Here is a 24,520-nt window from a genome sequence, read left to right as displayed (position 1 = left end):
TTGATTTTACAATATCCCATGTTCAGGGAAAAAAAAGTGATTGTTTTCACCTAACCAGGGATGAGAAGAGCACCTTAATCCAATCTCTTTACATTTAGTGACGCCTAAAGTTCATAGCTGCAACTGTCTGAATAAACATGAATGTACAGTAGGGAATAAAGTGTTACCTGATTCAACTCCATTTGAAACCTTTGTTCATGCATACAACAATTTGAGTACACCAACAGTTTAAGAAATCTAATTCAACAATCCATTCAGTGTTCTTTACAAGGCACCGCAATAATATGATACTGAGTCTACCCCTCCTTACATGAATCAAGTTGTTTTTTTTTTTTTTACAGTAACTGCATTGGCACCACAGGATGCACTTAATACGTCTGCAACATGGTTCTGGAGAGATTAACATGCAAAGCAGTGACCGTGGCTTTGGTTTCCATGAACAAACCTTAAAACGGTGGTGACTGTATGGATAGATGTTGTTGCATTACAAACGTACAGCCAGTTTTAAATGTGAAATTTGGTCCAAAGGTGTAGAAGAAACTGTCAGAATAACTTAAAAAACACCTACAATCCAGATACAAAACAATGGCCCATTATAAAATGACTCCCTACTAAAACCTCACCTGTAAACATGACAGAATGTTCAAGTTACTATCAGAAAGTGTATCCCAGAGTCAGCCTGTTGGTTGAGCTTTTTTTTTTTTTTTTTTAAAGGAAGTCTTCAAAAATGCCACTGTTAAAAGCTTTGCCCTTGTCTTATAAAACTGTATTTGAAATGCATGTGGAGAGAGAATTCCTGAAGAGTGTAAGGCATTTGTTGAAGGAGGTAGATGGCTTTATGGAATTTCCATTTCACGTTCAATGCCTACGTATTTCAGAGCATCAGCTTGACTGTATCTAAAAGAGAACCGGAAACAGGTTAGATGGTTCAAAATCACCTCAAAGAAAATAAATAAATTGCATTAATTCCAAGAACACACCTCTGCACCATAAATATATTTTTTTCTTTTTTTTTTCTTTTTTACCTGTAGTCAAAGAACAGTTCCTCTCCAGTCTGTATGGCTCTCTTAGCAAATATGCCAATCCTGTGATCCCCGTTAACCATCATCACTGTGGAGATGGACAGGAACAGATCATGACATCACATTTTACACACAAGATCCTTTTAGAACAAGCTTCTGAGTGACTTACCCTTTGCATAGCAGTTGGGGTTTACAGAATGGTTGGCAAACCTGATCTTGTTTCCTTTCCTAGTTGCATCAACAACAAAATCTGTGGGTGAAAGGGGGGAGTTTGCCAGTCAGAGAAGGGGAGTGTGAACAGTGAACATTTGCAAGATAGAGGTTAGTTACCATTGTTAAGGTTGAACAGGAAGCTGCACATGTATTTGTCATACACCTTGCCTCTGCGGTCTGCCTCATCCTGGGAGATGATCTAGAAGGAAAAACAGAAACACGTCACGTAAAAAGGAAACTTCACTGGACGTTATGTAGACTTGATGTTGATTTTTTTTTTACATCTCACCTCCCCACAGTACTCGGAGATGAACTCATTTTTCTGAACTGGCTCTTTGATGAAGATTCCCCATCCGGCCACATCAGATGGAGCCAGCAGCAAGTGCTTAAAAGAAGAAATGGCATTATTAACCAAGAAAAGAGGGTTTATCACAACAGTCTATTCATTTTATATTTAAAATTTGTGTCTTGTTTAGATTTGTGAAAAAATGACATGCATCTTCATGCTGATGTGTGACAAATTAATAAATACCTTCTTTGCTCCTCTCTGGATGCTACAGTTCTTGCAGGAGACATTTTTACTGTCCCAGTGTTCAGCCGCCCCACAGGTGAGACACAGGTCAGGGTCACACTCTCGTACAGCCAGGTAACAGGGGCACTGCTTGGTGTTACACTGCGCCTTACAGCGGCAGCCTGGAAACCGGTTCTGACCTGTACAGATTGAAATATGTAGTTAAGAAATTACTCCTGGTTCTAGACCTGACTTTTTCAAATCAATCATGACTGTTATAAAAGAAAACACTTCATATGAATGCAATAACTTCACCTCCAGTACCTTGATTTCCCTACATTCAGTGCCAATAATTTTAATGCAATAGTTCTACTGAAACGCTCTCTTCTACAAAACAACTGATTTAAAATGAAATGGTTTTAACTTTCTAAGACCAAACCTCCAGATAATTTTCCAGTGTTTTAGTGTAAACTGGGTGTGACATTGATGTTGCATACATGAGCTGCCTGACTGGTGATGATCTGTGTGTCTATACACTCACATTCTGAGCTACACTGGCAAAACTTCTCACAGAAGTTTTGGGCAGTGACACAAGGGCAAGAACTGTCACACGGCTGGCGTGGGTGGTCACATGGCTGGTAGTTGTACACATGATTGGAAGAGCCATCTGCAAGAAGAAATTTCACATATAAAAACATTTATGCTTTTGCAATTTACTTTCACAATTAAATCTTTCTATCTAAACGTATGAGCTAGCCTCTAACTCAAAGACACAAACCTTTCTTTAGTTGAATTTTCCGACAATGAGTGGCCCACAGTCTAGAAGAACCAAGGAAAGCACAACAGGTTATTACATATGATGATATCATAATGAAATTTTCATGGTCGCAATTCATTTCTAACGCTTTTACCACACAATACATTATGATATTGAAATGTATTTGCAAAAACAAGTGTCATCAAAGTATAACATGTTTAATAACTTTCTTATAACAAAGAAACTGAACATTTAAATACAATAAACCATAATACAGTATTGTTCAAAATAATAGCAGTACAATGTAACCAACCAGAATAATCAAGGTTTTTAGTATATTTTTTATTGCTACGTGGCAAACAAGTTACCAGTAGGTTCAGTAGATTGTCAGAAAACAAACAAGACCCAGCATTCATGATATGCACGCTCTTAAGGCTGTGCAATTGGGCAATTAGTTGAAAGGGGTGTGTTCAAAAAAATAGCAGTGTCTACCTTTGACTGTACAAACTCAAAACTATTTTGTACAAACATTTTTTTTTTCTGGGATTTAGCAATCCTGTGAATCACTAAACTAATATTTAGTTGTATGACCACAGTTTTTTAAAACTGCTTGACATCTGTGTGGCATGGAGTCAACCAACTTGTGGCACCTCTCAGCTGTTATTCCACTCCATGATTCTTTAACAACATTCCACAATTCATTCACATTTCTTGGTTTTGCTTCAGAAACAGCATTTTTGATATCACCCCACAAGTTCTCAATTGGATTAAGGTCTGGAGATTGGGCTGGCCACTCCATAACATTAATTTTGTTAGTTTGGAACCAATACTTTGCCCGTTTACTAGTGTGTTTTGGGTCATTGTCTTGTTGAAACAACCATTTCAAGGGCATGTCCTCTTCAGCATAGGGCAACATGACCTCTTCAAGTATTTTAACATATGCAAACTGATCCATGATCCCTGGTATGCGATAAATAGGCCCAACACCATAGTAGGAGAAACATGCCCATATCATGATGCTTGCACCTCCATGCTTCACTGTCTTCACTGTGTACTGTGGCTTGAATTCAGAGTTTGGGGGTCGTCTCACAAACTGCCTGTGGCCCTTGGACCCAAAAGGAACAATTTTACTCTCATCAGTCCACAAAATGTTCCTCCATTTCTCTTTAGGCCAGTTGATGTGTTCTTTGGCAAATTGTAACCTCTTCTGCACATGCCTTTTTTTTAACAGAGGGACTTTGCGGGGGATTCTTGAAAATAGATTAGCTTCACACAGACGTCTTCTAACTGTCACAGTACTTACAGGTAACTCCAGACTGTCTTTGATCATCCTGGAGGTGATCATTGGCTGAGCCTTTGCCATTCTGGTTATTCTTCTATCCATTTTGATGGTTGTCTTCCGTTTTCTTCCACGTCTCTCTGGTTTTGCTCTCCATTTTAAGGCATTGGAGATCATTTTAGCTGAACAGCCTATCATTTTTTGCACCTCTTTATAGGTTTTCCCCTCTCTAATCAACTTTTTAATCAAAGTACGCTGTTCTTCTGAACAATGTCTTGAACGACCCATTTTCCTCAGCTTTCAAATGCATGTTCAACAAGTGTTGGCTTCATCCTTAAATAGGGGCCACCTGATTCACACCGGTTTCTTCACAAAATTGATGACCTCAGTGATTGAATGCCACACTGCTATTTTTTTGAACACATCCCTTTCAACTAATTCAACTAATTGCCCAATTGCACAGCCTTAAGAGCGTGCATATCATGAATGCTGGGTCTCATTTGTTTTCTGAGAATCTACTGAACCTACTGGTAACTTGTTTGCCACGTAGCAATAAAAAAATATACGAAAAACCTTGATTATTCTGGTTAGTCACATTGTACTGCTATTATTTTGAACAATACTGTATATGTATAATGTATAATTAAAAAAAATTCACACAGATTGAAGTGCAAAAGAAATTCTAAAAACCAATAGGTAACACTTTACAATAAGATCTCATTAACTTAACTAATGCACTAACGTTAACAATTAGCAAAAGCTACAGTTATTAATCCTTGTTAAAAAAAAAAAAAAAAAAAAATTTTCTTTTAATGAAAAAAAGAGTTGATTAAATAACATTAGCAACTTTTGATTTTAAAGTGTTATTAATATTGAAATGAACGTTTAGAAAAAAAAATTATTGGCTGTTTGTGTTTAACTAATGAATTAACTAAAGTTAACTAATGGGGCCTTAGTGTAGTGTAAAGTGTTACTGGAAAAAAAAAAAACATCTAGGGCATGTTGTAGTCCAGATTAAAATGTAAAAAAGGCTTAAGTATTTGGTGATGTGATGAACACCATATCAAATCCACAAATTTGAATGGCTGTTTAAATCACATGTATACATTTAAAAAGGTTTCAGAAAGAAGTGCTTCTTTGTGTCCGGGGTATCAGCTTCTTTCTGTTGTTCAGAGTCAGCTGCTGTCAGAGAGTGAATGTGCGCTTTCATTCAGCGCGTCATGCGCTTTTCATCAGTGCATTGTGACCAGTTGATAGGAAAATTATTCTTAAAATGCATTTTGAAAAAAATATTAATAATTTTTTATAATTCACTGTATAAAATCGTAGTCAGAATCTTAAAAATATCACTTTGAACACACACCTGTGTTTCCTTTTCTTCTTCCTTTGAGGAGTGTTTTCATCCACCGTAGGTGCTCGTGCAATGATGCTAGATTCTTTTACCCTGAATTCATAAACCTGACAAAGCCCAAAATGAGAAAAACTACTAAAACATACATCATGGTTTGTGGTAACTTGTAATTACCAGGTACTCAAAAATAATTCCACAGATATTATGCACAGTTGTTTAGCATTTAACGGTATTATAAACACTGAAATATGTAATGTAATTGCATAAAGCTTCAGGTGTGTGTACCTGTCTGCAGGTCTTTGTGCCGATGAGTCTGGCAATAGCACAGAAGTTGTCATAGTAAGTGCCAATGAGCACTCTGAAGAGAGAGGCCTCAGCACCACTCCAGTCCACATTCTCAGGAGGCTCTGAGCTCAACTTCAGCTTCACTGGAGTCTGACAGCGGGAGTTCGCCTCTGTACAAAATAAATAAATAAATTAGTCGATGGAAATAAAATTTAAAATAACAGGAAACCTTAAGGAAACATTATCATTGCTCAAAAACAAGAATATAAAATCAATGGTGACTTTATTTATGATTTTCATGTTTGACAGCACCCAATAAAATATATAGGGATGCAAATCTTGTCACCTTTCAATGAAATTGGCCTTTTTTTTTTTTTTTAACAATACCCATACACCAATTCTGGATCCACTCGAAGTCAGTGGTTTTCAAACTCCCCTTTGTGTTTTTGTATTCATGTTCTGATTTCGGGTTACAAAACCACACGTTTCTATTTACATGCGTTTAACAGCGTTAACGGTTGTAGCCAGTCGCAGGCATGTCTGTTGAAAGCAGTGTTTATTGTAGGTTAGTCAAAATCCAACCTGATCTAATCGGTTTTCCAAAGTTATCACAGTTATCACTCACAGATCTTCCTATTACAATAAAAGAAAAAGAAAGCATACACTGTGTAAACAAGATATTCACTGGTGTAGTTAACTATTGATTATATCTGGAGTATTCACACGATTAAGCTCCTTTTAAGGGAAGAGCCCTTTGCTTGGTTTCTCTACAAATTAAATCTATATGTCAAAATATTTAATGCATTATTTAATTATACCATTAATAATTAACTTAATTGTAGTTAATTAACCCTACTAGGCTGTTGGAGTCTGGGCATATTCATTTATTTATTTTAAAATGACATGAGACTTTGACTGAAGTAAAGCAAGTGCAGGAAGTTACACTTTATAATAAATCCAAAGGCAAGACATGGAAAAAAAAAAAAGTGAAAATGGCTAATGAGCTAACAGAGCTAATGAGTGATTCTCTGCTGCCATCTACTGGATATAATGGTCATTTCATGGCATTTTCTTGGTTTTCCACCAGGAGACAATTTTTTCCATGTCTTCATGAATGAAAGTAAACCTTTAAAGTGAATTGTTAGTAGATTAAAAAAAAAAAAACGCTTTAAAATAAACATTAATGTAGGGTTTTATTTCTGGGGGATATGAGGGGTGCGTGCCTCACACCCATGATGAGTTTGCATTCCTGAATATTACACGGATATATTTTCATAGACACTCAATCTCTACCTGAGGAGCTGGTGGTCTCATCCTTTTTATCATCATCATCTTTATCGTTACAGTCGTTTCCATCCGCCCCTCCCTCTCGGTCGCTATCTGTGTCTTTAGTCTCATTATTAACTGTTGGTGTGCTGGGTCTGCTGTTGCTGTTTGGGAGTCTTCCTCTGCGTCTGCCCACTGTGCGCTTAGAAGGGGTCTTGGCACGTTCAGCAATCACACCTGCTGGGTATTCCCTGACCATGCCATCCTAAAGAGATATGTATGGCAGGGTTATTCACATAGAGTGAAAGCCAGAATTAAGCAGCACTTGAAAAGATTAGCAATTTTTTGTAAAAGCTGTGTGCAAACCCTTTCAGTCAGAAATCATGACTGCACTTGCCGTTTTGTGCCATATCAAACCACACAAACAAATCAAGCCTTCAGGCTTAACAATAGCTTTTATTTTGGAAGGAGTGGAGAAATGCACTTGCCTGAACCATATACATGTAGCAATAAATGCCACATGGTTTGCCATCCACCAGATTCTCCATGTTCTTACGCTTGTACGTGTTTGGAGTTGCATGAAATGCTGTAAATCAAAAGAGGAATCAGTTTATAGAAATGCAATCTAAAATAGTTGATTTTTATTGATAAAGAACAGCAATTTGTCGAATCACTGCTTACGGTGAAGGAAACAGTCGTATTTGAAGCAACGCCTGCAGAAGAGTGTATGGAAGGAGTGCAGACTCTGCTCTCTTTGCACCGATTTAGCATTTGGACCATCGATGTTGGGGGTGCATTCAGGAGGAAGAGCCCCTGGGAGCTGCTGCTCAGTGAGTTCTTTATATCTGCAAAAAGAACATACATCTCAAAACATGATCACTACCCATAAAATTGCAATGCAAATACAAGCTTCACATTATTTTCCATTTAAGTTAATCATAACCATTGGAAGTTCTTATTCAGAGTTGTTTACTAACATACTTTTCTTTGAGTTCTTCAGTTGAACCTTTATCAGGAAACATGGAAGAAATGGCTTCAAAGATTTTATCAGAGGGAAACTTTTTTGATCCATCATTGTTGAGACCTGTTGCATACAAAAAGAAAAAGACAGATTTTGTTATTGAAAATTGAACTGTATAATAAAATGTAATGTGCACCATGTAATAAAATGCCTGCTCATTGTCAGCACTAAAGGGCATGAGATTTGTATGAAAAACAATACCTGAATTAACTTAAATCCCAAAACACATACAATTCTAAAGTACTAACATATGTAACATGTTTGATGCACACTGCTGTAAATCTCTGGAGTTTGTTAATAAATAAATGGGTGGAGCTTAATATATTTTAATTGTATCAAAGTGTTAAAAAGTCACTAAAAAAAAACATTTAATTTTTCTTACTCTCAGAATTCAGATGGTCCTTGTGAGTGTCTTCAGCATCATATTTTCCATCACAGAGGTCCATCTTCTCAAACTTGCAATCATGCTGATCCTCCTCTTCATCATCCTCCTCCTCATTATCACTGTACTGATTGAGTGCACTCACTAGCTCCACAAAGATCTCATCATTTATGAAGCCACACTCTAGACACAAAACAGAAAGAAGTCAATACTGCTGAAATGTTAGTTCTGCTTAAGTAGATAATTGTGAATCAATTCTAAAAACTGTCATTATTTAAATGATCAGTTCAGTTGAGCATTAAAATAAAATGTTGAACGGTTTCCCCACTTTTAATATTTTCATTTTTGGGGGACATATTTATTTAAAACACTAACCAGCTCAAATCTTATAAACCAGAAAAAAAAAAGATCCCTGACCTCTATCTCCATGAACTTTTCCATCGTAATTTTTAATAAGCTCTTCAATGAAAGTGCCATCTTGATCAAGGATTTCATCACCCATGTAAGGGATGTTATGCAATACAGTCTCATCCTCAACCTAAAACAAAATAGAAGATTAAGAGCAAGTGTGTTTTTTTTTAATACATTGCAAACATTAGAAATTTGGTTTTACCATAAAATTTTGCTGGAGTGGAGACCATGAGTACATGACTGGCACAGAGGCCACAGCGTTCAGTGTTTTGAGAGGAATGACTTGTCTGGAGAACTCAGAGAAGCCACTGTCAACAGTGCACTGCAAAATATTTCAGTCATGTTAGATTAAAAGTCTATATACTAATATAATTTTAGGATAATAAAGCATTTACTTTAAATGAATTTAATAATTAAAACACTAATAGATTTTGAGATGCACATGCAGTTTAGGAGTCTGAATTAGAGGATTTGTTCAAACCTCTCTAGTCCCTCGCAAGGAGCTCACAGGGGTCATAATATGAACAGGTTGTATCCGTGTCAGTTTCCATTCCTGGTTCAATATGTCTGTACGCTCCAATATCTTCTGTCTGTTGGAGTTGAACATGCTCTGTCCAGTAAGAAAACACATTTCAATGTTAGATCATCCAATAGACAGACAGGTAACCGTTGTTCTCATGACTATTTTTATCATTTGTGAAAAAAAAAAAAAAAAAAAAGTGTTGTACATAATGACAGTGCATTTGCATTGTCCATATCTCATGACACCTAAAAGCTTGACCAACACAAAACTCTATACGAGCAGCTTAATGTCTGCTCATGGATCACCTTGACCTCGTCTGCCCTCCTGAAACGTTTGAGCTGCCGCAGTCGCATGTACTCAGACTTCACTCTCCGTCTCCAGCAAACAGGGCCCCTCTCCGATTTCTTCCCAGTCAATCCCATGGCTTCCCTATACACATACAGTAAAGTATATGGCTTTAGATTTCATTATAGACTAATACAGAAATAAAATAGAAACATACAACATCAGGGCTCAACAATAAGGACTACCAAGCATGAAAGACGCTCATGACAGTTGATGGATTCTATATCGGCGAACTTTGTAGCTTTAACAATGATTAATCTATATTTAAATTATACAGTGGAGTAGAAATGCAACTATCGACTGGATATTTTTGGTTTTATTTGAGAGATCTCCGTTTTGTGCTTGCACACAATCTGCATCGCAATACATTTTTCAAAACAATTTCTGTGGAAATATTGTTAATATTAGTCTATAAGCAGCCATTAACGCTGAAGACTGATGAAAGAGAAAATAGGTTACTGCAGCAGGCAGAGCAAGATCACCGTTCACGATGCATGGAACATAGTTAGAAAATCCTAAATATGGAATTTTATATGGATGTGTTTCTGATGGGAACGGACTGTTTTCGGAAAAGTTTGCATGGTTTTTTCTTTTCATCTTGGCTTGGCATAACGCCTTTAAAGTCGCGCTAATGCGCTGCTTTGTCTACAGCCGTAACCAAGTAAACGATCCTGTTCCATGAGTGCCACCTGCTGGCAGAGAGTGAAAGTGTGTCATTCAGCCCGTCTGCTGTTTTGGTTTCATGCCAGTGTTTTATGTAGCATAATTTTATAAAAGCTACGATTTTTTGGTTTTTTTTTTTTTTTACGATTAGAAATTGTGTGCAGCACATCTAGTGTTAAATGCCACTTTGAAACAAAACGCAAGAAATCCAATTCAATCTAAAAAAAAATTATACTGAAGTAAGCTATAAACTGCTCATTGCTTTGCCAAACACGGAATAAAAAAAAAATGGCTGAAAATGTCAGCGAGCAGTGAACAGCTGGCTTGAAAGATGCAATGTTATTTGGTGTCTCCTGATGAGAACGTGGACAAATGTCATACCAACAGTTCCACTCCCTTCTCGAGGAAATGGATTGCACATACAAAGATATTCCTCTCCACTTGGTAAGGTGGCCAAGCTGTGGTAAAGTTTGAGAGGTATGTTGGCTGCTTTGACAGTATTAAAGCCTTTCCGGCTGAAAAAAGCCAAGTCTACGCTGAACTCAAAGATGAGACGTGGGATTTGAAACTAATGTTTCTCATGAAATCACAGGTAGTGGTCAACCGATATATTGACTGATATTGGGCATTTTTCAAATATCGGCAGATACGTTTTTCTGCTTGGCCAATGTGTTTGAGGTGGGATTTTATTAGGGATGCACGATCATGATTTTTCATGGCTGATTCCGATACCGTTTTTTTTGCTTAAAATACGCGTTCGGCAATCCGCCGTTTTTGGTTCATTTTTCGGCCGATTTCTCTGATTCCGATTAATGGCCGGTCAACCGGTGCATCCCTAGATTTAATTTTGATGGTGCTAAGAATGGCAGCGCCTGAGTGCACCCAAGTGCTCACACTCTCACTCTTGGTCGTCATCGTTAACAGTTCTGTCTAATATGGAAAGATGTCTGTAATGATCAGATAGAACAGTTAAACAAACAAATTAATGTATACAGAAAGTATTATAATGATTGCTTTTATTTTAGGCCTATTAGTAATAGAAAGGCAAACATTATAATACTTTCTTGTTTGCAACCAACATTAAGCAAATATGCATTTATATAATTTAAACAAATCTTTGAATGACTAATGAACATTTAGTTTCACAAACCTTGCAAACTTAGTCAAATCCAGCTGTGAGATCTTGTGAAGTGTGTATGTGTATCCAGCATGATCGTGTGTTCTCGGTGACGGTCGGTCTGTGTGAATTGAATGCTTTAAACTTTAAACTTGTGATTTCAAATTATGCTGCACTTTATGCATTTGCCCACGGTCATATTCATGCCATTTTCACTGTGTGCTGTATGTAAAATGAGGGTTACCCTGGACTTATTTGAAAAATATGATTCCCAGTGCACACAAAATTCCCAGAATACAGAGTGCGCTGTTATGTACAGTTTTTACTTTCTTTTTAATAATAATTGTATTAAACATTTATTTGTGAAAAATACTGTCATCTAAAGTAGAAGCATGTCTCTTACACATTTACTTTTTAATCCATTGTAAAATGATTTCAAATTTCTTAAATATTAATCATTTTTGTAAAAATCGGAAAACACATATCGGTTGACCACTAATCATAGGGCACTTCAATGAGCTAAACCTCAGACTAAAACAAAATGCTTTAAACATGTTTGAAACATGGACTGCATTTGTTGACATGTTAGCAGTCTTGTCACAAGATATTACTACCTCCACATTCCAATATTTCAAACATATACTGGAGCTGTCCACGCAGAGCAGAATGAACACGGGCGAGTTCAATAATTCAGCACTGTGGATGACCAAATTTGCAGAAGTGTGCAAAGAGTTTTTAGTAGGGCCGGGATTCGATTAAAAAATCTTAATCTAATTAATTAGAGGCTTTGTAATTAATTAATCGGAATTAATCGCATATAAATATTTGACCTGAGAACAGTGAGAAGTAATTTTTTTTCACATGGATTTATAGTATACCATTGAATAATGACTGAATACATAAGCTTAAGCAAAAAAAAATAGTTTATTTTTGTTGAACCAAGTCTAGCAGACCAGTGCAATTTTTGCCATTAAGTGTAGCAATAGCATATTTAGAAACAATTTAGAAATAGTACATTTCAGAAATTCAGGTAGCTTATAGGTGCTGGAACCTTCTGTAAAGTGTTTTTTTTAAGTAATACACAATACTGTCAATTACATTCAGAATATTGGAAACCCTGACTCTTAGAAAACATCTCTCTGTTGCTTCAGAGGCCATAACATACTAAGTCCAACTCTCAATAACCTTGGCCAAAACAATAAAGAGTTCAACATAAACAGCCAGTTGCACCAACAAAATAATACATAGTTCAACATAAAATGTAAAGTCCACGCTAGCTGCTATATGTTTTGCGTTGAGGTGATACTTGAGGTTCGATCATGTGCTGCGGTGATGGTGATATGCGAACGCTAGTTGGTGCTTCAGTATAATCGGTCCGCCGAAACTCATCCAGTGAGAAACGTTCCGCGGTGCAAAAATAAGTTATTAAAAATGCGGGAATTTTTTTTCTGTAACTAATTAATCTTAATTAACACGTTATTTTTTGTGTAATTAATTAATCTCAATTAACGCGTTAAAGTCCCGGCACTAGTTTTTAGGTCTTTAAACCTTTTATAATGAACCCAGACTTTAGGTTGACATACCTCTGCTAGTAAATATTCTCGCCCATGAACAATGTTCACTGCCCTTCTCGCAATCGCTTCAGTTTTATCATACCAAATTTTGTGACGCACTACACTCCAAAGATATCGGAGCTCAAGATAGGAAAACAGGACCAGGGGCCGGTTTCACAAAGATAGACTTTGACTATGACTTAGATATAGTTGATAGTCAGACTTCAGATAGACATCTAATTCAGACCATTGCACAAAGCACTTAAGACTCTGACTATCTCAAGTAGGACTACACTGCAGTGCATTCTGGGTAAAATAAGACACTTTTCAAAACAAAAAACATGGTGGATCGAGTAAGCGCATTTAACCGGTCAGTTCAGTTTACCCCAGCAGAAAATATGTGTTTGTTGGAGGAGTATAATAGTTACAAGGACATTTTACTAGGGAAATTTAGCGGAGGAGAATGTAGTAACAAGAAGAAATGTTTAATTTGGAAAAAGATTGCCGCGACAGTAAACAGCATTAATCCGACAGTTGAGCGCAGCGTTAAACACGTACAGAAAAGATACAAAAACATGGTGCAAGATGCCAAAAAGGAAATATTTAAGAGGAAATACCCAAAAACGGGAGGAGGACCCCAAGAGAAACTTAAAGACACCACTGAAATGGTGATGAATATATATGGTGGACAGTCGCCGATGTTCTGGAGGATAAGCGGAGGACGGGAAAGTGGAGTGTGTGGAGCCGTCAACACTGACGTAACCGGCGTAGTTCCCTCAGCCACTGACAGCAGCACCCCGCCGCAAAGTCTTAGACCTAAGTTAGCCTGGGGATAAGGGGTCTAATTTTTTTGGTCTAAATTAAGTCAGTCTTTATCTTTGTGAAACAGTCTAACTTGCATTAGACTAGTCTATGAGCAAATTTTAGACTTGTCTAACACTATAGACCGGTCTGAATAGCTTTGTGAATCCGGCCCCAGGGCTCACACTAACTATTTTGAGCTAGACAGTATAACTATTTGAGCTAGTCGTTATAACCATTTTGCATGAGCTTACACAGGGCTCTGTTGGGTTTTTTAACATGTGAAAAGCAGCATTAGCTCAGTCCAATAACATTTGTTTTCCATACACTTGCCAATCTATTTTTTGTTCGCAGGATTTTTTATATTTATTTTATTTTTGTATGAAAGCTTAACAGCTTGTAACGGTTTCAAAACATTTTCATTTTATTTTGTTCTATTGGTAAATCTAACATAAATGTCAATGTTCTTTTAAAAACACTTTGGAAAGACACCTTTGATAACTAATTTCACTAACTGGCAGCAGCGCAGTGAAAGTAATTTGAATCACTGGCCTAACCGGACCAGTAGAAAAAAATCCTTAGCATTCAGCCCTTAACATGGTAGGTTAAGTGGTTATGGTTTTTTCCACATTTAAAACAAAGTTGTAGTATATGAATAACAGTATATGAACAAAGTGATTACATATGAGATCTATATATACCGTTTCTGCAGGTTTATGAAGGTAAACTAAAAGGGATAGTTCACCCAAAAATGAACATTTTATGTTTATCTGTTTAAGCCGAGCTCACACTAAAGGAGTTTTACAATCATAAATGATTTTGAAATCTGAATGCAGCACACACGTAAGGAGAATCTTTACAGATTATCTTCCCTCAAATATTAAACATGCACACACTACAAGATTTGAATGTCGCAGCACATCACACACTGCAATAATCACGTAATCTAAATGTAGTAACGTGGACAAATAAGAGGTAAAGGGAAATGAATGGCTCTTTTGAACCACAAATTAACTTTTTATGACCCATAATATGAAATTCTGAGATTGCATTACGTACACTTTTATTCCCAAATCTGGGATTTGTATTATCCCTTGTGTAGCTGTGGCAGGTGTATGAGCTGATTGACGCCCCTGCTGGTCTAAGACACACACTGAAACGACGCCTGACTGAAAACTGAAACAAAACCTTATAACACGTTTACTAGTGTTTACTCACACTACTTCACAAAATCAGCAATTCTTGTAATGACAATTAAGAAATAAACACTGAACAACTTATAAAAGGCTGACAACTGAGATTCTAAAAAAATTCAACCAAAAATGAAAACTATAATCATTTAACGTTACTCAACCTCACGGTTCTCGAAACCTCACTTTTTTTCCCTTTTGACACATAAGGAGATGTTAAGAAGAATGTCAGTCACCATTTACTTTTAATGAATCTTTCACAATACAATGAAAGCGAATGGTGACGGAGACTGTCATTTCTTTCATCCCCTTTGTTTCCTTACACGGAAGGAAAGTAACGTTAAGAGGTTTGAAACATGAGGGTGTGTAAATGATGATAGATCTTTCGCTTTTCAGTTGAATTATCCCTTAAACTTCGTTAAAGCTCGACAGTAGGGTATAACATGATATGACTAGTAAACATTTTCCAATGTAAAGTTAGTCGCTAACTGGTTAGCAGGGCTGTTTGAACAAAAAAGTAAACGTGGTTTTACTAACACTCAAACAACTGTCTCTTTAGTGTCTTATTCTAGTGCATACCTTAAAGAAGAGACCTGTCCACATCCAAACAAACGACTTTTCTGTCAGTCTGTCAGCGCCGTCCCTAAGTGAAAAGGATCGGTTGACTGAGCTAGCTAACCCAGCTAGCTCGCGGCAGAGGGTCCTTTCACCTCCGCGCGTCCGCGTTACCAATACCGGCGAGCCTCGATAAACAAAAGACAGGCGCTTAATTCGTCTTTAGCTCTACAAGTATCTGTTTGGCCAGACGTATTTCTCTCTCTTAACCGCGGCAGACTGTAAGCGAACTGAAATAAATTTGAAATATAAGCTAATTTGTAATATTTCCGTTTCTCCAAGTATTCAAACCCGCTCAGTCTGTCGTTTATACTCAGAATTCCCCGCCCACCTCGCGCAATGCAGAATCAACGAGCGCCAAACAGATCAGCCAATCAGAACAAGCCATGTTCGAGCTGTTCAATGTAACGATTTTCGATTGGATATTTCCCATCGGGGATTGGGCGAATCGGATGCGTGTCTGCAGTGGGGAACATATGAAGAAGTTCTCTTTGTTCTTGATTTTAAACGAATACATTATTGTAAAAATTGTAAAACCGGCGCGCATTATGCCAATGTTCGTCTTTGGGTTTTTAATCATTGTCGTGAATTATACCAACAATGAACGATACAGTATAATGCAAAGATTTAAGGTCTAGTTTTTTTTTTTGTACAGATAACGTTAGAAGGAAACAGTGCTACTGTAGTGGCTAATACTGGGAGAAAAAAAGTCAATACAGTCAACATGGCATTCTATTTTTGCACTGAACCGAAGGACTTCCTGTGCACTGGTTTGGCTTGGTCACCCTACCCACTCACAGTGAGAATCTCTTTACGGGGTCAATGCTATGGGTCAATGCCATCTGCATACTCTCCATTCAATTGGTGGCCAATCCGAATCATTTCCTGGAGTCAGTTCTTTTGAAGAGTTCGAAAAATTATTCAGAGAGACTACGTCATCATATGGTCCCCGACCTCACTATCACATCTTTTCATTTGTATGGTCTATTTTAAAACGTCCCAAAAAAGCCATATTTGGTCACTTACTGCCATTTAAAAAAAAATACCATTGAAATAAAACGCCATAAATATTTTTTTCACGTGTATATATATTAGTAAAACTGCCTCATATATTTCCGACACGTTTTATTTTTAAATGTACACTATTCAAGTTTAGACTAATAATTAGTTTTCGGTTCGATGAGATTCGATGAAACCGATTTGGTAAAAAGTCTGAACGCCATTTGATTTCTCAGTTAAGTTTTCTTTGGAAAATTATTGCACAATATTGTAAGAATTTGTAACAGAAGTTTGTAAATGTGATTTAAAATCAATCTGCCTGTTAATTCCTGACATATTCAGGGTCCAAATCCAATCTTTAACAGCTGTTTATGTACGGTCTCCAGGCTCACGGTGTCCCTAGCTCTTCTAACACGCCTCCACATCTCTACGTCACTATGTGGGAAGATCTCATAGACAGCAAAAGAAATGGACACAGCGACCCCATTAGATTCAATGAAGACAAGTGAAGTCAATTAGAAGCACGCACTTCCTGGGGGTCGAGCGTACTGCGCAGACTCAAACTGAGCTTGATGACGTAGATGTCACTTGAGCAACATGTAAGTCTTCTAATAGCTGTGCCAAGATAATTTTGAATCACCCACTGAATCTTGCAGAGAAGGCAAGTGTAGAGGCTTTTTTACTTTATGCCTCCACGTCCCCCCGATAGCCTCATAGACAGTAAAAGTTTCCCTGCGAGCTTCTCCTCCTGTCCATACGGTAATTTCTCTACTGTGCGACAGAGAGTCATAGGTTATGACGCAATCGTTAGCCTATTTTTTTTACAAAAACTGCTTCTACGGGAACATAACGCAAGATACAAGGTAATGGAGCATTTTATACATTTTTGTGTTTCTTTAGAAATAATTAATGGACAAATTAAGTCTTTAAACACCTCAGATGTAAAGTTATTCGCTGTCAAAGTGACGCCAAAATGAATGGGAGTCAATGGAATGCTAACAGCAGTTGGGGGTCCGCTAGCCAATGACGGAGCCCAGGGGTGCCTCAAAAAAATATGAAACTCTGCCCCCACTGGAAGATCTGCATCTTGCAAGAAAGAAGGCGTACCTTTTATTCTCGTTGTATTATTATTGTTGCAACCACCGCCATGTCGTATAGACGCCTGTGTGTTTGGTTGTGAAAGTGAAACTACTTTGTTTGGCCTTCCAAAAGCAGACAGAACTAGAAATCATGTTTATAATGGGGTTAAAGGTTTGTGTCTCATTTCTCAGACCCCAGGGAATCACAAGATGTAAAGGGGTGTAACAAACTTGGGGTATTCGGCCAATCACAACACACTGGATAGCTGGCCAATCAGAGCACAGCTTGCTTTTCAGACAGATAAGCCCTGTAAAACTCGACGAGTTTCAGAAGGAAGGGCATAGAGGAAAAACAATAATGTACAGTATGTGGAAAAAGAACGTGGTTTTTTTAACCTTAAACCACATAAACATTTTATTACACCAAATTCTTAAAATATGAATCACTATTTGGCCAACTAAGATGAGATAAAGGGCAAGATTATGATTTTTCAGTAGTACTACAGCACACAGTGAATTCAAATAAGCACTGTGTTTTTGTTTGTTTTGGGGTTCTTCTGAAGAACACAAGACCACAGGAACCAGACAAGTCCTCTGCACCTGTGTTGCAGCCTGTAATTAAACTATGCCATGCTGGTTTCATTTGGCCAGAAATTAACTGGACCCGACTGACCCTGGTTTTTTCTTCATTTCTAATTACCAGTAGTTTTAGTTCCTTGTCACTGTCGCCTTTGGCATGCTTGGTTGGGGATGCTTGACTGATTGCACAAACACTATTGGAAGATAGCTGACATCACTGAATCATCAATGAACTGAGTTTAGCTGGAAAAATGACTCTTATTGTCAAACGGTTTTCCTGTTTGATACTGTAAAGATGCTTTGACACAACCAGTAATGTATAAAGCATTTTAGATATTATATGATATATTATACACAAATAAAGTGACTTGACAGCGTTTGGACCTGGAAACTGCGATGTATAACATCAGACTAAACCTGCTGAGATGAAGCAACCACTCCATTTGTGTTTTTACATTATTTTATTTAAAATATTTGGGAGAAATAAACCTAATAAACAGTGCTTGGTTTGGAATGAAAATACTGAATGTTTTGATCCCAGAAGCAAAAGGAAGTACAAAAATCAAAACAATCTCTTTTCTGAATGTCACCAAGCCCTCCAGGAGGCTTCCATTCTCGTGGAACTGCATTTGTACAAAGTTCATGGTTTCTCTAAATCTCTTAGAGCTCATCTTTTTTGTGTGTTAACTTTGTGGCATGTTTTTCCACAAATGTGCTCAATTCCTCCACGTCCCTTTTGCCGCCTTCAAATTTGACTGGGTTCTGCTTCTTGTTGCTGGGAGCAAAGTAGATTGTAGGGAAACCTTCTACTTTATAACTATCATGAGGCACATCATTAGCAGTGGCATCCATTTTGGCAATGACAATATTCTTCTCATTCTTGTATTTCTTTCCGAGAGCGGTGTAATCTGGCTCCAGCTTTTTACAGTGGCCACACCATGGTGCATAGAACTCGATAAGGACGTCTTTCTTTGTATCCATTACAATGTCATCAAAAGTCTTGCCCACCACAACCTTCACAGGTCCTTTGTTGCTCTTGGGAATAGGCTGAGACTTTACAATAGGTTTCAGCTTACCTGTCAGAGAGGAAAAGGATACGGTCACTGGTTTTAACAGTGACAAAAGTAGTGCTCTCTCTTCACCAATACAAAGCTGTCAGTCTTACATTTGCATTCTTAGAAGAACATTTCTTATCATACTGGCTTAAACTCATTGTAACAATCAATTCTTATTAAGGTTGATGAAGCGGGAGAAATCAGGCTCATAACATACGTAACACACCAATACTTTACCTTTTTTAAAGGCCATGACAAAGCTTTGGAGCACATCAGTGTCAAATTCCTCTGGATCCATAGCATATTTCTTCCCTCCCTCACCGAGAATGCCAACATTCACCTCCTCGCCGCTTTCACTGAGTCCAAGGCTCTTCAATTCATCAGCATAGTCTTCCTCATCCGCGATAGCAAATGTGTACTCTGGAAAGTCCTTTGCTACTTCAAGCACTTTGCTCCTCCAATACTGTGTGGCTGGGTGGAAATGATAACAAATTGTGTCAGTAGTGAACAAAAGCATTTGCATTGTGAGCGACATGCATCATCTTAATTCCGCTTAAGAGTTTCAAAGCACTGCAACAGCCAAGTCTTAAACACATACCAACTCTGTAATCAAAACTGAAGTCTACTCCGTAATAAACAACCACAAGAGGTCGTGTGGTGTATCTCTTTGCATCGTTGCTCTGTTTTCGGTGTCCAACCAAAGGTAGTATGTGTTTCTTGAAGAATTCTTGAACTTCTGAAGCAAGTGTGGAGTCCTTTAGGAAGAATAAGGCAAATCTTTCAGGAAAACTGACTTAAGGTTTGTTCACAAAAATTATAGTTAAAAATAAATTCCCATTCAGATTTCACAGTAGGTTCAAATTGGTCACAAGATTTTGTTACATTAAACAACTATGTGAGCAGTGCTTCATACACCACTTCTCTACAGACATTGGACCATTTTTGCCAGAAAAGGTTTGCTTAAAATGCTATTTCATGCACACTGTTAAAGAGTTGGATTCCCATGCTAAACATGGACAAAGTTTCAAAAATTAAGTTGTACGTTTGAAGGAGTATTTTTGTTCCAAAAATACCTCTTCTGGTTTGTCACAAGTTTCGGAAAGTTTTTTTCGAGTATGGGTCTGTGTGACGTTAGATGGAGCGGAATTTCCTTATATGGGTCCTAAGGGCACTTCTGCCGGAAGAGCGCGCGCTCCCGTATAGCAGAGACGAGACATTCACTGAACAGAGCAAGAGACCGAATTGTCACAAAAGAAGTGTGTTTTTGGTTGCCAGGGCAAGACAACCCTGCACAGATTACCAAAAAAAAACAGCATTAAGGGACCAGTGGATGGAGTTTATTTTTACAGAGCATCAACCGAGTTGTGCAAGTGTTTTTGTTTGTTCCCTGCATTTCGAAGATGCTTGTTTTACAAACAAGGCCCATTTTGACAACGGATTTTCACATCGTTTATTTCTTAAGGATAATGCAGTCCCAACGAAAAAGGGTCACGATCGTGTTTTGGAACCGCAGGCGGGGAGTAAAACTGCTTCAAATATCTCGGTGTTGTTAACTTAGCTATCAGCGCGTAAGCACATCAAGTAAACATGGTGTTAGCCATGGTTTGTTTTGGATGTTTTTTTCCTCACGGTAATGTCACAGACGCTCTCAACGCAAAAGCCTACTGGCGCTCGTGATTCTTTAGCTCCGCCCACACGTCACACCTCCAGGCGCTCGTGTTTTTCCGGGAAAAATCAGTACAGACTATCTTTCTCTTATAAATATAATAAAACTAAAGACTTTTTGGAGTTATGAAGGATGCAGTACTACTCTATAGGTACTCAAGATTAACAGGATATTGAGTGAAAACAAGCATTTCACCCCCCCCCCCTTTAAATTCCTCTGATTTTACCACACTTTAACAATAGTTTTCATGCTTGGTTTGCAAAGATCTCACACAAACAATAAAAATTAAGAACTTACTTTAATTGTTAGGGAATGAGATGCTGGCTCATATTTAGACCTAAACTTCTCTGGCTGGAGCATGACTACTTGTCCAGGTGAAGCTTTGAGGAATTGTTTGACTTCATTATTGAACGTATGCATAAATTTGTAGTCATCTCTTAGAGAATTACCTGCAGGAAGAGAGAATAAACTGTTAGAAAAAAATGAAGGTACAGCATATATTTATATCTAGACTTCCAGACAACTTAATACACACATGCTTCTTGATAGATCTCATATGCTGCATCTTCTTCACTGGAGAAAACGCCTACAATCACAGCATCATCGCCATCTCTGATAAGCTCCTGAACCTGTTTTAGAGTCTGCACCTGCTTTGACGGAGGACCAGCCTGGTCTGACATGTAGTCAACAATACCTACAAGTAGAGGGGGAAAAAAATTAAGAGATTGTAATTCTCAATTTCCAACACCTCCAAACCGATTTGTCATGACAATAGTTGATAGACCTACCGAACTTCTCCCGTGGTCCATTGTAGTCAAAAGCCTTGCCCTTTCTGAATATTTTAAGAGTTGGGTAGCCAGAAACACCAAACCGTGTCGCTAAATCACTTTCTGCGGTGGCATCAACTTTAGCCAGTGGAATAGGAGGAGTGCGATTGATGAGCTCTTTAGCAGCCTTCTCATACTCAGGTGCAAGTCTCTTACAGTGGCCACACCTGTTTGAATTTAAACACAGGACTCTCAAAAAGACACACTGATGCTTCAGAAAGAATGCAAAGAGGTTACATCATGGGGTTGATAAAAATAGCAGCACAGAAATCTAAATATACAAACCAGGGCGCATAGAACTCCACTAGAATGATATCTGCATTGTTCACCACATCATCAAAATTATCCTTTGTCAAGACTAGGGTGGCCTCTGGAGGAGGTTTCCAGTCTGGCTGGGCAACTTCTTTAACTCGTTCCACAATGGCTGAAAAGTGAAAGTTAAAACCATGCTTGATTAACAATGCACCAGGAAGTCAACTAATGAGTACTTGTTACAAATTCACAGCAAACTGATGGAAATAATTCATAATGGCATTGAAATCTATTTTAAGTGCACTCACCATGCTCACTTCGGTCCCCATCATAGTCCACCGGTTCCCCCTTTTTGAGTATTTTGAATGTGGGATATCCAGACACTTCATATTTACTGCTCAGTGCACTAGCCTTAGTGGCATCAACCTTTGCCACAGGAATCGGTGGGTCGTTCTCCTTTAGTGTCCGAGCAATCTTCTCATATTCGGGAGCGAACTGTTTGCAGTGGCCACACCTGAAAAGAGTAATATTTGCATGACCGAGATCTTTGACAGTTGATGACGCGTCTCCTACAGTTGAAGAGCAAAGGAAACATACCATGGTGCATAGAACTCCACCAGTACGGTGTCTTTGCCCTCTATGAAGGTGTCAAAGTTTTCATCTGTCAGAACCAGCACTCCATTCTCCTCCTTTACTTCTGTGTCATCTGCATCATCATCATCATCCTCTCCAAGATCATCTGCTGAATCTAAATGTTAACAAATATGAAATGCATAAATCTAAACTTATATTTCATGTTTTTTTGATAATTGTTTTATATAAATATCTCTGTGGTCTCCACAACAGTCTAACATGCAGTGCTGTCCTAAACTAGAATAATGCATCCAGCTAGCTAGCTAGCAAGTCCAACACACCAGCATGTCAAATATCAACAACCAGCAGCAGATATCTTACCATCTTTGGCATCTTCTTCTTCGCATCGGCTTGGCAATATGAAATGTGTCAATCCAAGCAGCACAATCAACAGAAGGGTTATCTTCTTCATGATATCTTATCTAATACTTAAGCCTCCTTTAGATAGCTTGATTGGTTAAACCGAGATTCATACACTGCTACCGGTATTCAAATGAATAAATACTGTGCTCGTTATAGAAACGTTTGCATTAAATGATTTGCACAGCTCATCACAAGTCACGCATTATTCTCTAAATGTTTTTTTTCTTACTTCGCTTCTACACTCCTTTACTTGAACTTGACTGACTTGCCACGTTCTGGTTGGCTGGTAGAGTAAGGACTCGGCCAATCATCGATCGCCACTCAAGTCCGCAGTTCATGCACGTTCAAAACCGCGATTGGGTGGGCTGCCGTGGGCTACAAGCTGATTGGATGGTTAGTGAAAGAGATAAGACGTCTAGGAAGTGTATCTAACTAGGAGAAAGTTATTGCTTTGCTTTCACTATTGAAGTTAAAACGATACAAGTTGTTGTTAATAGGACGTTGTTGAAGTTACGAAATTCACACGTACCTGAATTACGACAGCATAGGTGTTGAAATATAGTAAAAGAGAAAAAGGGGTAGCTATATAAAACTTTTCTTTACTAAAAGTGTTGTTTTGGCAAAAGAAAGTTTAATTTTTAACTGCAAAATTAAAGAAGGTGTCATCCTCATAAATGTCACAATACAAATAATACCCCAAACGTGAATTATAAAACTGCTATAGCATGTCTTTGTGATAGTGGTATTTTAGCAACTTTACACGTTTAATTTCAAATCAAATATCAAGTTTGAGGTATGTAATCAGACTGTGTAATTAATGAACAAAACGCTGAAGTTTCAAAAAATATAATAATTGCCTTAAACACATATGACTGTCTAGCTCCCTTGACATGCACTGTATGACTATATGTTTACTTTGAAAATTGATGAGGTTAGAAGAGTGTGCCTTTTCATTTGTGTACTGATTTGAGTATTGAGTATTCATTTATTAGCACATCTATTAATACTATATAAATATAACAAAATACATACATAGGTTGTATAAATATTTGCTTGTACAATACGGCTTGAATAATTTGAACATGTCCACATAAACATGTCCAGAAAGAGAAATTACTCTGTTTTAAATAGATTTTCTTTTGTTGGCAGGATGAAACAATTTATGAGATCCTCAAACTCTGCAAAGTAAAACCTCTGTGAATAGAAAATAAGATTTTTCCTTAAATGAGTAAAAATGATGAAGTCAAGAGTATTTCTATATTCAATCTGACTTTGTGATTACAGACTGCTTACATTAATGTGGTAATGATGGTCAGTTGACTTGTTGACCGGCTTTGCCAATAATGATTAAAGCCATGTCTTTGACATTAGATATCAGTTCAATGACAGTCAGCAAATGTTTTCTTTTTTTAGTTTTCTTTGTTACTTTCACAGAAAAAGGTATATTACCTGAAAAAATAAAAAAAAAGAATCACATCAATGCAAATCAATCAAGATCAGCTTCCAAGTAGAAACAGCTGCTGCCACTGCTTTGTTTAGCCGTAAGGACACATTTCAGGAAAAGCAAATTCACAACAACACCAAGGAGTGATTGAGAAAGCTGTGAATATGTCCATGTAAAAAAAATGTATCTGTTTGCCAATAAACATGTTTTTAAATTAAAAAAGCTGACAGGAAGTCTCAACAAATTTGTTAAATTAAGCCATGTAATTGCATGCAGTGCCATTGTATTGCTCCTGAAATGTGCATCTGCAATTGATTC

General features: G+C 37.6%; 2 protein-coding genes across 3 annotated transcripts; both read right to left on the bottom strand.

The window, feature by feature from the left end:
• Positions 1-339: 339 nt before the first annotated feature.
• Positions 340-15,636, bottom strand: LOC113066022 (histone-lysine N-methyltransferase EZH2-like). 2 transcript variants are annotated; one of them, XM_026237585.1, is made up of 20 exons: positions 15,270-15,636; positions 9,327-9,450; positions 8,980-9,108; positions 8,701-8,820; positions 8,505-8,625; positions 8,088-8,270; positions 7,666-7,768; positions 7,366-7,529; positions 7,173-7,270; positions 6,712-6,949; positions 5,419-5,588; positions 5,146-5,240; positions 2,525-2,565; positions 2,288-2,413; positions 1,768-1,946; positions 1,525-1,620; positions 1,353-1,434; positions 1,192-1,272; positions 1,026-1,110; positions 340-897 (listed from the first exon to the last, which is right to left on the bottom strand). In XM_026237585.1, the coding sequence occupies exons 2-20, from the start codon at positions 9,441-9,443 to the stop codon at positions 837-839; spliced, it is 2,289 nt and encodes a 762-aa protein (XP_026093370.1). In that variant the 5' UTR covers positions 9,444-9,450; positions 15,270-15,636; the 3' UTR covers positions 340-836. The 2 variants fall into 2 exon arrangements, with proteins under 2 accessions (XP_026093370.1, XP_026093371.1); XM_026237586.1 differs by having other exon boundaries at positions 9,333-9,450.
• A 2,772-nt stretch (positions 15,637-18,408) lies between these two features.
• LOC113066020 (protein disulfide-isomerase A4-like) lies at positions 18,409-23,047 on the bottom strand. The gene is made up of 10 exons (XM_026237583.1): positions 22,717-23,047; positions 22,360-22,510; positions 22,071-22,276; positions 21,796-21,934; positions 21,472-21,677; positions 21,219-21,377; positions 20,981-21,132; positions 19,616-19,772; positions 19,255-19,488; positions 18,409-19,038 (listed from the first exon to the last, which is right to left on the bottom strand). Exons 1-10 carry the CDS (start codon positions 22,805-22,807, stop codon positions 18,623-18,625), a joined length of 1,911 nt encoding a protein of 636 aa, XP_026093368.1. The 5' UTR covers positions 22,808-23,047; the 3' UTR covers positions 18,409-18,622.
• Positions 23,048-24,520: the final 1,473 nt, after the last annotated feature.

This window comes from Carassius auratus, chromosome 49 (genome assembly GCF_003368295.1).
Source record: "Carassius auratus strain Wakin chromosome 49, ASM336829v1, whole genome shotgun sequence".
NCBI lineage: Eukaryota > Metazoa > Chordata > Actinopteri > Cypriniformes > Cyprinidae > Carassius > Carassius auratus.
This window is presented reverse-complemented; position numbering and strand designations above follow the sequence as displayed.

Excerpts from the sequence above, each read along its gene's own strand:
- LOC113066022 (XM_026237585.1), bottom strand. The coding sequence starts at position 9,443 with ATGGGATTGACTGGGAAGAAATCGGAGAGGGGCCCTGTTTGCTGGAGA. Across the intron at positions 6,950-7,172 it reads GCTACATGTATATGGTTCAG|GATGGCATGGTCAGGGAATA; the intron begins GCAAGTGCATTT and ends ATATCTCTTTAG. Across the intron at positions 1,435-1,524 it reads TCTCCGAGTACTGTGGGGAG|ATCATCTCCCAGGATGAGGC; the intron begins GTGAGATGTAAA and ends TTTTCCTTCTAG.
- LOC113066020 (XM_026237583.1), bottom strand. The coding sequence starts at position 22,807 with ATGAAGAAGATAACCCTTCTGTTGATTGTGCTGCTTGGATTGACACAT. Across the intron at positions 22,277-22,359 it reads GTGGAGTTCTATGCACCATG|GTGTGGCCACTGCAAACAGT; the intron begins GTATGTTTCCTT and ends TACTCTTTTCAG. Across the intron at positions 21,678-21,795 it reads GTGGAGTTCTATGCGCCCTG|GTGTGGCCACTGTAAGAGAC; the intron begins GTTTGTATATTT and ends AAATTCAAACAG.